We start from the raw sequence: 16,452 nt of genomic DNA, 5'->3' as shown, positions 1-16,452 counted from the left end.
TCCTTGACTTTGATTGGTTCGCTTCTATGGCCGATTGACCCAAGTAGCTAGCCTTGTTTTGGAATAATAATGCAAGTTTTAGGTTCTGTGTTTGCCAAATGACCAGCTCTGGGTGGAATGTACATTTCATTCAAGATGACCATCTTTTGAGAGCTTGATGCATCTTTAAAGGTGTGTGCTGGCGTCATGTACGTCAGGTTCTTTTTTCGACATGGAGTCCATTTTTTCTTCCATTGAGCAGTTCTGTCGAGGTTTTGATGGCAACTACATTATCAACAGGGTTGGGTAGGGTTACTTTAACTGGATTACTTTCAATACTTTTGGATTACTCCAATACCAAATATGCTAATAAAAGACAAAATAAACTAAATATGAATAAAATTAATGCATTTTGTGCAGGCTTGGGGAGTAACGGAATACATGGAACGGCAAAAATGATGTTGGCAAGCTGTTTGGATTTATTTTCATTTTGTTTCTCTCGCAGTTAGTTTTTAGTTTTGTCGGAGATCAAAGAGATCAAAGCCAGGAGAGAAAGCTTACCACGTGTGAGTCATAATTTTATTCATATTTAGTTTATTTTGTCTTTAATTAGCATATTTGGTATTGGATTAATCCAAAAGTAATTGAAAGTTATCCAGTTAAAGTAACCCTACCCAACCCTGATGATCAATAAAGATAATATATTCAGAGTGTAGAGTACAGAACAAGGCTCAATTCACAAAATGGCTGAAATTTGCATATATACCAAGTGGCCGGGCTATGACAAAAACATAACATTAGTCTGGCTGAGACTCAAGGCCTTCCCCCAGCCGCAACCGAAAACATAAATTGGAACAATGTTGAGACTGTATAACAACTGACTGAATGGATATATTGAAAAGTCAAGTGATTACATAGGCAGGTAAATGGTCATAACTACATTCAAAATAAGAATAATGATAGAGTGCATTATTTACAACTAAATGAGATATAATTGACTGAAATAATACACATGTAATAGCCGGAAACTCATATACTATACATGCAGTGACACATTTCAACATTACAACAGCGCAAAACCCCACTTAGAGGGTCAGTGTTTATTAATTAGTGTCTCCTATTGGTAAATAAAATGTATTAAAGAAAAAAAAACAATATTAGTTTAATTTATAGACAAAAATACATGAACTATCACTTAAACTATAATGCGAATTCATGCATTTTTGCTTAGCATTCAGATTATTATTTCATTTTATTAATTTTGTTACTTCTAGGAGGGGCTAAATAATGCACAATTTTCCCTAACACATCCATTAAGCTCCTTGCACACAAACAAATATAATTATAAAAATTGTAAATTATACTATGCATTAAGACATTTCTCAAGCTTTAAACTTGCTTAAAATTAAAAATAAAAAACTATAACTTTTGACATCACAACATATTTTAACAACATACACTGTAAATGCGTACTGTATTCTTATGGTAAGCAATAAATAACTGCAGCACATACTTTTGGTCTAATAAAAATAATAACCCACGTAATGACATTATTCTGCCGAGATATCCATAATGCGGTCTGCTATATCCCGTTTTTGACCTAATTTCACTACTTTGGCTTTCATGTGGAGTTACAGTGGCTAACATTGTGCTCTAAGCTGCTAATATAGTACAAGTATTTTCTGCATTTATATGGTCAGTTTATTTTGCTAGTTGAGAATATTGTTTTAAAGTTCCCCTTATCCCGAAAAAAAATGTTAACGTCATCACATCTTTAAGGCATACGATCAGTGTTAAGCGTACTGAAAATCAGTAATTAGTTACAGTTACTAGTGACAGTTACTTCGTTAACCCCCTGACTACTGTAACCCGAAAGTAGAATGTTACACTGAAAGTAACTATAAGTAACTATACCGTTGTTGTTGTTGAGTCACTCAAGGCGCCTAAGGATAATCCTTAGTAGCGCTAGACTCGCTTGTGGGAGGCTTCGTAGTTCTCCGAAGGAGAATCCCAGCTGGTGGTGGTATCGGGCAGACTGGAGTGCAGGGCACCGTAGCCAGAGATGTTGGCCGATTCTTCGACCTCACCGCAGAGACGGCACCGATCGTATTCGCATTTCCCCGTCAGATGTTGCCATATTCGGAGGGAGGGGTGATGACCAGACCGGAATCGTATAAGATCGACAAGCTCTTTCTTTGAGAGCTGGGATTCTTCCTCCGGGTTGTGATGGGAAGAGGTAAGAGAAATGAGACGTGGGTGGGTAGATGGGGGGGTTTGCAGCTCCTGCGAATAATGGCGAGCCGAGTTTGTGGGTCTAGCGGGGCGGTAGGCTGAGGGAGAGCCGAGCCTAATTTAGCCTGCTCGTCTGCAAGGTCGTTACCCGGGAGGTTGCAGTGACCCGGGACCCAGATAAGCCGGATGCTCTTGGATGGGGAGAAGGCCGCAATTGAGGAGTTAAGGGACAGGAGGGAGGGGTCTGTTATATTAGGGTTGGAGAGAGCTTGGAGGAGGGACTTGCAATCCGTGATGATAGAGGCTGAGGACCAGTCGATATTGTGGTCTAGCCAGGCGATTGCAGCGATCATGGCAGACTTTTCGGCCTGAAAAGAACTGCTGAAGGACCTGGTTGGCGCATGCCAGGAGTGGATTAGTGTGTTGCCTTTAAAGATGACCACTCCGGCTCCTCCATTCTCCGTACCGTTGAGGGTGGAACCATCGGTGAAAATATACAAGTCAGTTGGGCCCAGATCCGCAAGTGTTTCCTCTGCAGTGGCAAGTTGTTGGGCAGGGGATGCGGACTTTGGGACAGGGGTGAAATGGATGGGTGGTGGGGACGCCAGAGGCCACGGAATATTAGGGTCATGTACAGACTCCGAGTCCACTGGCGTGAGGTTGAGAGAGGATAAAATGGGGGTTGTGGAATTACGCCAGTCTTCTCTCTTGAGGCGTTTAGGACCGTGCTTTTGGAGGAGTACTCTCCTGTGATCGTTGGGAGGGAGGTGGAACCATTCATCAGCTTTCCTAAGGCTGGCAAGCTGAAGTCGGGAGGAGAGCGGTGGGAGCTGGGCTTCATGGAGGACAGCGTCAATGGGAGTAGATCGAAGTTGGCCCGTAATTGCTCGAGCCGCGTCCGATTGTGCCCTCTCCAGTTTCTGGATATTGGTGTTGGAGGCCCAGGGCGCCCAGGCAGGAGCTGCATATTCAGCGAGCGATCTGACGGTGGCAATGTAGACCGTCCGCATCTCCAAGGGCCGCCATCCCCAAGACGTGCCGGTCAGTTGTCGCAGGAGATTGTATCGTTGCTCCATGACTTGGCTAAAGTGCCGGACATGCTCATTGAAGGTCAGTCGGCGATCGTATCGAACCCCCAGGAAAATAGGAGTTGGATTCATCTTGAGTCTCGAAACCCCTACATTGATGTTTGGGCACCAAGAGGATTCGGCAGCGTCCATGGAAAAGCAGGCGACTTCTGACTTCGCTGTGTTGAGGGTGAGATGATTAATAGTGGCCCATTGGTTTACTTTGGCCGCCTCTGACTCTAGTCTCACCGCCACTTCTTCTTTATTACGGCTGCTACAGACCAGCCCCAAGTCATCAGCATAGCCGGAGACGAGGGTGGAGGATTCGAAAGAATCTAGAAGGTCGTTGATGTAGATGGTAAAGAGGAGTGGAGATAAAACCGATCCTTGGGGGAGGCCTTCTTTGAACGTCCGGCAGCGTCCCGTAGTCCCATTAACCCTCACATGTGCCGTACGATTGGTGAACCAGGCCTTAGTCCACTCAACAAACCGGAGAGGTACGCCAATGTTCAGCATCTTTTGGAGGAGATTGGCACGCCACACTTGGTCATATGCCTTGCTAAAATCGAAGAAGGCAGCAATAGAGCGCAGACGTTGTTTTGACTGGAACCCATCCATGATGAATTGAGACAATCTGAGGCATTGGTCAGTGGTGCAGCGGCCTTTCTGGAAGCCTGCCTGCCATAGGCTCAGAATCCCATGATCCTCAAGCCATTTTGACAGGCGGTTCACGATGAGTCGTTCCATAGTTTTGCTGATTGTTGAAGTGAGGGCGATTGGACGGTAACTCCCGATGAGTTGAGGGTCTTTGCCTTTTTTGTGGTACGGGATGATCTCCGCTGTGCGCCAGGACTGGGGGCACCACTGTGTGGCCCAGCTGGTGTTGATAAGTTGGAGAAGGATGGGGAGTGCAGCTGGGGGCAGATATTTTAGCATCTCAGGGGCAATTCCATCCGGGCCAGCAGCTTTTCCTGGTTTGAGTTGGTGGAGTGCACGGCTTAGCTCATCAAGAGTAAATGGGCACTCGAGCCATTGCCGAGGGGAACCCTGTAGTCCATGCGCATCTCTTCGAAGCCCTCGTACGGTCCTCCTACTCGACTTATCACTCTTGCGCCCACTCTTGCGTATTCGATGACGAAAGCCGTCGCCTTGGCCTTGTCTGAGGCATATTCACTGTTGTTATACTTGAGTGATTCATTGGTTTGTTGTGATGGGAGACTGGATAGTGACTTCACCACAGCCCAAGCTTGTTTGGAGTCCTTGGTGTCCGAAATCTTTTGGAGGTGGAGATGCCAAGCAGTGCGTTTAGCCTCGATAGTTTTCTCTGCTACTTCTCTGCATTTCTGCAGGTAGGTCTTTCTGGTAGCCGCATTCAGGTTGTGTCTTAGCTGATTCCTTTCCTTGATGAGTTGTTTTCTCATTCATCCAAAGAATGTTGTTTGGGCGGAAGACTTTTTTGGGGACAGCTTCTTCTGCTGCATTTTTGAGGAGGTCGGTGAATGTGTTGAGGAAGTCCTTTGGGGGCGCAGAGAGAAGGTCTCGAAGAATAGCTCCTTTGTACTTCCCCCAATCCCCTTTCTTGAAGTTAGGTGTGACTCGGCGCCTTCCCGGCTCGGTTTTGAACTTCTCTTTCCATTTAACTAGGAGCGGCAGGTGGTCAGAGGAGAGTTCGACGAGGGGGGTCCAGCTGCAGGATTCCGCGGTGAGCGGATCCGCGATTGTTAAGTCTGGGCCGCTTAGATTACTTCTTTCCAGGTGATGGGAGTAGCGTGTTGGGGAGCCATCATTCAGGAGATACTGATCTTTGTCTTCCAGCCAGTCGTAGATGGCTTGCCCTCTGGTATCGGCTTGTACAAGGTCGTCCCAGGAAAGATGGTGGGCGTTGAAGTCTCTGCATATTAGGCCCCGGACCGTGGGTAGACAAGGTAGCCACGCCGCGTGGCTGTTCAGTGGGCCCGCATAAGAGGATGAGGCAGGGGGGACATAAATATTGGTAAGGGAGAGTTGGGACCTCTTTGCAGTGGGTATAAGGATTTGTTGCATTTCAGCAGTTTTTGGTTCCACTGAAGGGGCGGTCAAGGCGGATGGCATTATAGCCCGGGAGGAATGGTTTGGGATCCTCACAGCTAAGTTTTGTTTCTTGTAGTAGCAGGACATCGCAGCGGAGTCTTTTCGTTAGGGCCCTTAGTTCTGTGATCTTTGTCGCGAGGGAGTCACAGTTCCACTGCAGGATGGTGAGGTGGGATTGGGATTGGGGGGGAAGTTGCGCCTTTCTATCTTCACACCATGCGCCCGCTGATGGCATTTATGGTTTGGAGCAAGTTGGACATATCCAAGAGTTAGCACCCCTCATGGCGGACTTTGATTCGGGAGCCCATCGAGCGTGGAAACCTCTACTACACGTGCAGCAGAAGAGGGCACAGGGGATGGGAAGTTGGTTCTTACATACTGGTCAGTTCTTGTTCCGGGCAGTTCGGTGTTGGGTGATGGCGCTATTTGTTGGGGGGGTTGGCGCTTGGTTGGAGGGGTTGAGAGCTGGAGGGGGTTGGGGGGATAGCAGTTGACGATTGCTGGGTGAAAGAGATCGCTGGGTTGTGGCAGTTGGAGCAAGTCCAGTGGGGGGATTTGTTGTACCGGCTGACCTTAGTGCAGGATCTGTGCACCCAGTTATCACAGGAGTCGCACTGAAGGGGGGCGTTGTTACGCTGTATGACTCGAGGACATAAGAAGCATTTGGTCCCTTCAGGCGGAGCGGTTGGGGTAGATGAAGCAGGAAGCGATGATGAAGGAGGATGTGATTCAGATTTACAGATCAGATTCAGATCTACTTTAATGTCATTCTAGTACACGTGTATACAGAACGAAATGTCGATACATCTGACCCGCACAGTTTCCTTGAATGTACAGATATAAATAAAATGTTGTATTGAGTTGGAGTATTGAGTACTAATAATATACTAAATAATTATGGCTATGTATAGTATTTTACAGTAGTGCAAATAGTGCAAGAGGAGCAGCTAACCAGATGTGCAAAATGGGCAGTCAGGTAAACAAGTCAGGTAAACAGTAACAATAACACTGTAACAATAACACTGTAAGTACAATAGTGCAGAGAAACAGATGTGCAAGGAGTGGCTAGCTATAAAGAACTGCCAGTAGTGCAAAAAAGTCAAACAAAACCAACAGATGTACAGATTAGCAGCAGTTTAGATTTACTATGTGTTTGATTGACCATTTAACAGTCTAATGGCCAGGGGGACAAGACTATTGTGGAACCTGGTGGTCCTGCACCGCACACTGCAGTACCTCTTCCCAGAGGCTAGCAGAGTGAACAGTCCATGATGGGGGTGAGAGGGGCCCCTGATAATGTTCTTAGCTTGGGATAGGCAGCGCTTCTGGCCAATGTCCTGAATGGAGGGGAGAGAAGTCCTGATGATTTTCTCTGCTGTCCTCGTCACCCTCCTCACACTACCCCAGTCGGAAGCGCTGCAGCCTCCACACCACACAGAGATACAGCTGGTCAGGATACTCTCTATGGTGCCCTTGTAGAATGTGATGAGGGAGGGTGGGGGCAGGTGGGCTCTCCTCATCCTCCGCAGGAAGTACAGGCGCTGCTGTGCCCTCTTCACCAGTGATGCAGTGTTCTCGGACCAGGTGAGTTTGTTTGTGATGTGCACCTCTAGGAACTTAATGCTGCTGACAACCTCCACAGCCTTGTTGTTGATGAGAAGTGGGGCATGGTTGGGCTGGTTTTTCCTGTAGTCAATAATGATCTCTTTAGTTTTGTCAACATTCAGGACCAGGCTGTTGTCCCTGCACCAGCCCACCAACTGCTCCACCTCCTCTCTGTAGGCCAGGTCGTTGTCGTCCCTGATGAGGCCCACCACTGTTGTGTCGTCCGCAAACTTCACGATGTAGTTTGTGGCTGACCTAGGGACGCAGTCGTGTGTCATCAGGGTGAACAGCAAGGGGCTCAGGACACAGCCTTGGGGGAGCCCGTGCTGAGGGTGATGACATCGGAGATGTTCTGACCAATCCGCACTGACTGGAGTCTGTCAGTGAGGAAGTCCAGCAGCCAGTTCCGCAGGGGGGTGTTGAAACCCAGGAGTCTCATTTTGTCTGCCAGGTGTTGTGGGATGATGGTGTTGAATGCTGAACTGAAGTCCAGGAACAGCATCCGCACATGGGTGTTCTTCTCCTCTAGGTGTGTCAGGCTCAGGTGAAGCGCAGAGGAGATGGCATCCCCGGTGGAGCGGTTTGTCTGGTATGCAAACTGAAAGGGGTCGAGTGAGGAGGGGAGACTGGAGGTGATGTGCTCTTTAACCAGTCTCTCAAAGCACTTCATTATGATGGGAGTCTGTGCAACGGGCCGGTAATCGTTCAATGATAAGATCTGGGGGTTCTTTGGCACTGGGATGATGGTGGCAATCTTGAAGCATGATGGTACCGTGGCTTGGTCTAGCGAGGTGTTGAAAATGTCTGTTAGTACACAAGCCAGCTGATCGGCGCACTCCCTAAGGACCCGCCCTGGAATGTTGTCCGGGCCTGGAGCCTTCTGTGTGTTGATCCTTATCAGGGTTTTCCTCACGTCAGTTGAGTCCAGGAGGAGTGCTCTTTCGTCCTGATGTGGAACCGCTTTCGCTGCAGGGGTGCCATTTTGTGCCTCGAACCTCCCAAAGAAGTTGTTGAGGTCATTGAGAAAGATGATGGTGCAGATGGAAGCGATGATGAAGGAGGGATGATGGATACGGTAGAAGTTGATGCAGAGAGGAGGCTGCGACTGTCCTGTGCCGCCAGGCCTGGCGGGGTGTGACCCAAACAAACCAAGCATACGAAGCCTCTGAAGTCCTTAGTTCGTTCGGAAAGGCCGGTGCATGATTTATGGAAGCCCCGTGGGCAGGCAGTACAGGTGATTGGGGTGTGGTCGCAGCGGATGGTTCGAAAGCACCACTGGCATTTGACTCTGGGCTGGGGGCCTGGGTTGCTCTCGATGTCGCCCGCCCTAAGAAGAAGTGACCGGAGATGCAGGACGGGCGATGCAGCTCCGATCATGGAAAAGGGCGCCTCCCACGGCGCAAGTCTGAGTGGGTTGATTTGGATTCGTAAGGCTCCCCCGGGAGAGAGCCCCTCGCAGGACACCACGGGAAGGTTCCTGGTCTTTGTCCTGCCAAAATAACTATAAGTAACTATACCGTAGTTAAAAATTACTGTATCTACTCACATAGAAGTTGACACCCTAAAACTGCTTTAAAATATCCACATAATTAAAGAAATAGAAGAAAATGTGTACAGCACCCGGCGGAAACCGTGAGGTGTTCATATTCCTTGGCTTGTGCACTCTCAAGAGCTTTGCAAACAAACATTTAGCCGAGACAGTCCATATCTATTTTGTTTCTGAGCTTCAAACCATTCCAAGATCTCCTTTTCCATTTCTGAGTACTGTCCTATACCTCTTTATCCAGGCATGGAGTAGTGCCAAAATCATTTTACAAATAAAAAGACCACAATTCAGCACACTTTTACCATAAATTCTGTGCTAATGTTTGCCCCATTGACTTACCGTTAGTTTGTTGTTCCTGTCTTAGCCACGCCCACTCCCCCACAGACTACGTACCATTCGTTACTATTGGCATTTGACCAAATATGAATCCAATTGTGTTCTCTCATATTTAAGTATTTAACCATCACATTTCAGTCATTATTTGTTGCCAGTGTCAATAATCTGCCAGGAGGCCTTCACAAAATCTACTGAAAACCATGACGGATAACATAATTGTTCAATAAAGCTGTTGGTCTGGCCAATCAGATTTTAAGTTTGCGACATAAAGGCCTTCTTGTAGGCTTAAGGAAACAACAGCTAGGAGACAGTGATGCACAAAAGTCTTGAATCTATTATCCTACTCAATTATAATATCAATTTTTTTTTCACCTTATAATAAACTTTTAACTCATTTGTACTTTGAACTTTTTGTAAATCTATGAAACTTAAATGCAAAGCAACTCAGAATCTCTGAAAAACACTCAATACAATTTTAAATAAAAATATTGACTTTTCAGTGCAACATCAAAAAACTCTGGAAAACGAGACTCAACTTTACATTTGGTATGTAAAACACATTATCTCTGAAAGACACAGGAAACGTGGATTGAAATATTTCCAGATGTACAGAAAAAGATCAAATACAAAACAATTTGATGAAATTTCTTATTCTCCACAAAGTCTACAACATAGAACCCCTGAAAAACACGTGCATATTGACCAACCACAAGAGAAAAACAGCGTCTCAAAGGGAACTGGCTCTTGATAGGTGGGGAGCCGGCTCCTGTCATTCACCCCCTTGGAGATCTAGGATGCCCGAGGATTGAGCTCACCAATTCTAAGTCATTGTGGTTTTCAGTAAAATTACTTTTCAGTGGTTGACTAAGTCTAATTAACCCTACTTTTCATAGAGCTTCTTTTATGGACGACACATCACTAGAGGCCATGACTGAAGGCTTAGGTGTCAAATGCACGGCCCGCCCCTGCAAAGTATAAAAGCATCCCTGGATTGTTAAGCATGAGCTGCGACTATTTCACCTATTTCTGCCTTTGTCGCCCCTCCCCCATACACATCACCATCTGCTTTGTTTGGATAACCCCTCACAGAAGCGCTGACCTTTAAGGTTTATGTAGAGAGGACGCGACATGCTACGCACAAGGAGGGAAAGCAAAACAAAACCGAAGCAAAAAAGATCCTCTGACATGCATGAAAGGCAGGAGTCGTGTTTCACAGCAGGAAAACAGATGTTGGACCATCAAAGTCAAAATCACACTCCAACTTGCTACTTGTTAATCTTTGGACAGTACACACACAGCCCGTCTACTCCAATGTTAATTTCCCATGTGCAGGACAGTTAACTTTGCTCATTTTGGATATTGTTTCTCGCTATTTACAATAATTCTTCATTTTTCTCTCTCTTGCAAAATAAGAAAAATACCTAAAAGTTTGAAACATAATCTTTAAAGGCAGATCATTTTACCCATTTACACGTACACTGTATAGGTATATATACCAGCTCAGTAGCCTAGATGGTAAGGCGCCCGCTTTGAGACTGGGAGGTTCGGGTTCGCGCCCCGGCCGAGTCATTCCTAAGACTTAAAAAGTGGTCGGCGGCGCCCTCTCTTGGCTGCGGCTGCATCGGGTCAGATGCAATCGACATTTCGTTCTGTGTACATTGTTACACAGAATGACAATACAAGGAAATTATTATTATTATTATTTTATATATATATATATATATATATATATATATATATATATATATATATATATATATATATATATATATATATATACATGCATTTGAAGTATTCAGACTAATTTTTTAGAGCAATTTCTACCTTTAAAATTTTTAGAAAACAAAACTTTTTTACTGATATGAATCCCTTTAGGGGCCGGTCACACAGCAGTTTGCGGCTGAATCACGGCCAGGAATTTCTGCCTGTGAGGCGGACGCTATTGGACGCTTTGAGATCGCCATACAGACGAGATTTAACAGTGCTCAACACGCGGACCGCGGGTGGCTGCGCGAAAATGTTTTGCGCTGCTCAATTCTTTAGAGCGCGGGTACACAGCCTTTCACGGGCGTATCGAGGTTGAACCATGGTCAGAAATTTCTGGCCGTGAAGCAGACGCTGTTGGGCGCTGTTTAACGCTTTGAGACCGCCATATAGACGAGATACAGCAGTGCTTTACTCGCGGTCGGAAATTCACACGCGGTTGGCCGCGCGAAAAAAGTTTTGAGCTGCTCAAAACTTTGAGCACGTGTTAGGAGTCGGATTTGGAGTCGGATTTGGGCACAACACCGGCTCGGGAGCTTTTATACCCGTGGTCCACACGAGAAAATGACGCGGAAATGACGCGATGAGGAACCGGAACAGTCGCCGGCGTCTGTTTTGCGGGCATACCACCGATGAACAGCGGGTTGGCCAATTTTGCGCATTTTCCATCATGGGCAACCACGGGCAAAAAAAAAACGCAAAATTTTAGCCGTGATTCAGCCGCAAACGGCTGTGTGACCGGCCTCTTAATTCTCACATTATCTTGAGTAATGGCAACAATTGAAGAATTTATGGTGACAAAATATTATAGTGGTTTAATAACAAAGTCATATGCCTCAATTATCATTGTGTACTGCTAATGCTAACATTAAGTCGAGTCAAATTTATTTATATAGACCTTAATGACAAAACGTCTAAAAATGCTGCCCAGTGCTGCTTTTAGCACACAATGGCCACTTGCTTGAAACAGCTGAGCCAGTCATGTGATTCACACATCCTTGACTTTTTGCACAAAAAACTCTTTGGTGTACCTGATGATGAATCGGACTTTAGATTTATTCATATCTTTCAGGATGACTTTTTGTATTCTCTATTCTTTTACATTCATCCCTCGTATTGCGAGTACAAATAGTGTGATCCATCCATCCATTGTCTTCCGCTTATCCGGGGTGAGGTCGCGGGGGCAGCAGCCTTAAAAGGGAAGCACAGACGTCCCTATCCACAGCCACCTCCTCCAGCTCATCTGACGGGATCCCGAGGTGTTCCCAGGCCAGCCTAGAGACATAGTCTCTCCAGCGTGTTCTGGGTCGCCTCCGGGGCCTCCTGTCCGGAACACAGCCCGAGGGAGGCGTCCAGGAGGCATTCTTATCAGATGCCCGAGCCACCTCAACTGGCTCCTCTCAATGCAGAGGAGCAGTGGCTCTACACAGAGTCCCTCCCGGATGACTGAGTTTCTCACCTTATCTCTAAGGGAGAGCCCAGACATCCTGCGGAGGAGACTCATCTCAGCCACTTGTATCCGGGATCGTGTTATTTTGGTCATAACCCACAGTTCTTGACCATAGTTGAGGGTAGGAACGTAGATCGACCAGTAGATCGAGAGCTTTGCCTTTCGGCTCAGCTCCCTCTGACCCACAACGGACCGGTACAGGGTCTGAATCGTTCCATCATACCCCACTCGTGAAGAAGACCCCAAGATACTTGAACTCCTCCACTTGGGGCAAGATCTCATCCCCAACCCGGAGGGAGCATGCCACCCTTTTCCGGCGGAGTACCATGGTCTCGGACTTAGAGGTGCTGATCCTCATCCCGGGCGCTTCACACTTGGCTGCTAATCGCTCCAGTGAGAGCTGAAGATCACGGCCTGAGGAAGCCAACAGCACCACATCATCAGCAAAAAGCAGTGATGCAATGCTAAGGCCCCCAAACTGGACTCCATCCCCACCAAGGCTGCGCCTAGAAATTCTGTCCATAATCGGTGACAAAGGGCAGCCCTGGCGGAGTCCAACCCTCATCGGGAACTAATCTGACTTACTGCCAGCAATGCGGACAAGACTCTGGCACCGGGTATACAGTTTTTTTTTTCTTTTTTTGCCATGCAACACAAAAATTGTATGATGATTAGATCAAATCGAAAGCCTTACCCACCTGTATTTTGCGCTATATAAGGTGCACCGTGTTATAAGGCGCACTTCCAAATTTCTTGCCAATTTGGGATTTTTAGGTGCGCCTCGTATTCAGGAAAAAACATTATATATCTGTTATTATGTTTGTCTTTTAAACAATGCAATGGATTAAAATGATTATTTTATGTTTATGCAGCTGGTAGCATACTACAATGGAAGCATGAAAGAGATCATCTGGTCCCAGACAGAAAAGATCCAATGGCCCTCTGGGGGCCCACCGCTAGATAACCCGCCCTGTGTGTTCTCCACAGATGACCCCTCTTGCAATGATGGTATGACACAAACTATTTGCGCATCTTAGACGGATTAACATATTCACAAATTTAAAAAAAAAAAAAAACATGCCGTAATGACATTATGTCATCATCAGTGATGCAATATTGTGCATTCCAGGTTTTAATTTTGCTTTTAAAGTATCAGTACTGGCGACCGTTGCTGATACTAAAATGGACTATACTCCAGTGGCAGTTTATCATCAGTGACTAAAAACTGTCTTAGTTGCTTATTTTTAATATGTTTTTTTTTCTGAAAGAAAGTTGTTCTAATATGATTAAATTAGACACTCAAAATTATTTCAAAATATTGCTCAATTTCAATGAGTATTATTTAGCGCCTCTTAGTGGTAAAAAACTTAATTCATTAAAACAAAAAACAAAACAAAAACACAATTTATTCTTTAAAATACTCATAGGTAGAGAAATTTGCATTCACTTTACATTAACCTCACTTAAAAGAAGCTGTCGTTATTCTCTGCCATCTTGCAGCTACGGCTGGAAGTAAAATGATGCGTTTAGGTCACATTGAGTCTCTGTGGTCTATATTCGTCCTTGTATGTTTTAGCACATGTTGTAAGTTGCACTACACCACACAGCGACATCTAGTGGTCAAATAATACACACTGCCCTTTTAAAACACAGATTTTTGAATTAGTAAAAAGGCTTGCAATTTCTAAACTGTGAAAGTACCGCTCATATTTTATATGATATATTTTGTTGTTTTTCAGCTGTGTTTTTAACATTGTTCCCTGTTAAATTCTTCTTTTTTAAAGATAAGAATGTGGACATCTGTTGAACATATGAGACACAACTGAGTGTGGAATCCGTCTCTTTGTTTCCAGGTCAATTGCCAGTTCTGGGAATCGTAGCGGTGGGATCCGGATTGGCGCTCATCATTTTCGGAATCTCCAGTTTCCTCATTTACAGGTGAGTTTGAACGCATCGCATTGCCGCCGACCCAGCTCTTAGAAATGTAAAGGTTACTTTTATTGGATGACGATGTGATACGGTATTTATGAGGGATTTATGGGCAATGTGGCAACCCATATGGTATTTTCACAATTGTTGCCACAGAAACAAATCAGCATGCAGTGGTCTTAAAACAGTGGGTAGGTGCGTTTAGGCTGCCATGCGAGCTGATAAGGCGGCTGGAGCCACATACACATGCTTTTCAATTCCTGATTGTCATTGTATTAAATGAAAATGTCACACTGCAAAAAAGATTGGTATCAGAAAAGAAGAAACCTTTGGAAGTAGGATGATGTTTTCAAATTTTCAGTATTCTTTTTTTCTGTTCAACCATATTTTTTCCCCAAATTCTTTCACCTCCAAACAGGTAAAATGTTTGATAAGTTTATAGTTTAGTTATCACTCAAAACAAGGAGAGAATATACCAATAGATTTGGAATTTGCCATGAGAACAGGGAGAGAGCCCAGACCTCAGATAATAAAGATTCCAACCTGTTCTAAAAGGCCTCCCGTCGAGCCCTTTGTTTTATCAAAATCTCCTCGGTTACAAAAGCAGTTTTGCCCCAAAGGGTGAGGAAACCATAGTCACATAATTGGCTGATATTGATAATGATGTGAACAGAAAAACAATGGTCAAGACAACAAACAATAGTTTAGGTATAATAGTCAAAATAATGAACTGGCATCCTATGCAATCTCCTTTGCAGGCGTCCCATATTAAAAACAGACATACCAACTCTGAAAAGCTGCCTGCCCCATTTTTCACAACTTGAAGCAAAATAAGACGAATAATTGCAAAAAAAAAAACATTGTTGCAAAGTATCAAGAATTGATCATCAGAATATATAACAAAACAACACTTTAAAATGAAGTTTATTATAAATCTACTTTAAACATTCATTGCAGGTATATGACATGGCTGTTTTCCAACTGCCATCACTATGTACCTGTATTTACTCATCTTCATTCATGCAATGATTACATTGCTTCGTTTGCTACAAGCCACGTGAACTCCTCTTTCCATGATGCTTTTAATGTACGTTTACGTTTTGTATAGTCATAAATTTTGTTAGCTTCTTTTGAATCTTTCTTCTGGGGCTAAGGTTTTGGCTTGATTCCTGGTAAGGATATGTCAGAGTGTTAAGTTTCCTCATGCGTGATAAGATAGGCAGGACATTGTGGTTCAGCCTTTAAGCATATTTATTCCTCAACAGCAAGCAAACAAGAACATGGCTCCATTCAATACAACATGGCAATCAACAATTAGCAAAACGAAAAATGGTAAGTGCGTAATGACGTTACACAATGAAAAACGTCTTATTGCAATACCACGAGTAGGAGCGCCATTAAGTTGAAAAAACTTAACAATTCCTAACCACTTATCAGTTTTCTTGTGTTCTCTGTGCGTCTACTTTGTAAAATGATATGCAACTACACGACCTTATAACGCTCGGGAAAGTCCTGTAGCACGAAGTTATTCGATGCAGGCTTCTGATTGGCTGCCGAGAATGCAAATTGCCAAACAAACCGAAATTCTGAAATTTCCAAACGAAACGAAATTAGGAAATTCCCAAAACGAACGAGATTTCGAAAAAAAAAATTCTTGAAAAAGTTGTCGGCCACCCGGACAGAGACGTTTTGTGAGTTGTATGCCCGACGTAAAAGATAAACACCCCGGGCGTCCGGGCAGATGTTATTTCAGACACTGTCTATACATTTGAAAATAGAAGAATGAGAGAAATCGTGTTTAGCTGATATGATCATGTGGTAATGTGCTATTAATCTAAGAGTTAGGGCTGCAGCCAACGATTATTTTAATAGTTGACTCGTCACTGACTATTAAAACGATTATTCGAATAACCGGATAATTATTATTTAGTCTTAGATTTAGATTAAAGTTGATTCAATTATGTGGAAAATGATAATAAAAAGAGAAATATGGGTACATTTTCCTCATGTTGAGGTTTTTGAGTTTTTCCTTGCCCTCATGTAGGTTTTAGAAATGAAATGAAATGAAATGATCTGCATTTATATAGCGCTTTTCAAGTCAATGACTTCCCAAAGCGCTTTACATTGTGCTTCACATTTCCCAATAGCGGCCGTGATCTGTGCAGCCATGTAAGGCGCTAACCTGCTTATTGGGGGTATTGGGGGTTCATTCTCTTACCCAAAGACACTTCGGCATGTAACACGGACAAGCCGGGATTCGAACTGGGATCCCTTAATCCTAAAACGATCGCTCTACCTCCTGAGCTACTGCCGCCCCGAAGGGAGAGCCCAGACATCCTGCGGAGGAGACTCATCTCAGCCACTTGTATCCGGGATCGTGTTATTTTGGTCATAACCCACAGTTCTTGACCATAGTTGAGGGTAGGAACGTAGATCGACCAGTAGATCGAGAGCTTTGCCTTTCGGCTCAGCTC

At 44.7% G+C, this 16,452-nt stretch overlaps 1 protein-coding gene across 1 annotated transcript in view; it reads left to right on the top strand.

Moving 5' to 3' along the window:
- npr2 (natriuretic peptide receptor 2) overlaps positions 1 to 16,452 on the top strand; it is a 114,037-nt gene that overhangs the window by 39,339 nt on the left and 58,246 nt on the right. Inside the window, exons 6-7 of the mRNA XM_088355853.1 lie at positions 12,922 to 13,057; positions 13,903 to 13,987. Coding sequence (XP_088211979.1) covers positions 12,922 to 13,057; positions 13,903 to 13,987 — 221 coding nt within the window. The remainder of the gene's footprint in view (positions 1 to 12,921; positions 13,058 to 13,902; positions 13,988 to 16,452) is intronic.

The sequence above is a fragment of the Urocampus carinirostris genome, chromosome 16, assembly GCF_059441175.1.
Source record: "Urocampus carinirostris isolate Australia breed hairy pipefish chromosome 16, RoL_Ucar_1.0, whole genome shotgun sequence".
Classification (NCBI taxonomy): domain Eukaryota; kingdom Metazoa; phylum Chordata; class Actinopteri; order Syngnathiformes; family Syngnathidae; genus Urocampus; species Urocampus carinirostris.
The sequence above is the reverse complement of the archived record's forward strand: the minus strand, read 5'-3'. Positions and strand labels throughout refer to the sequence as shown.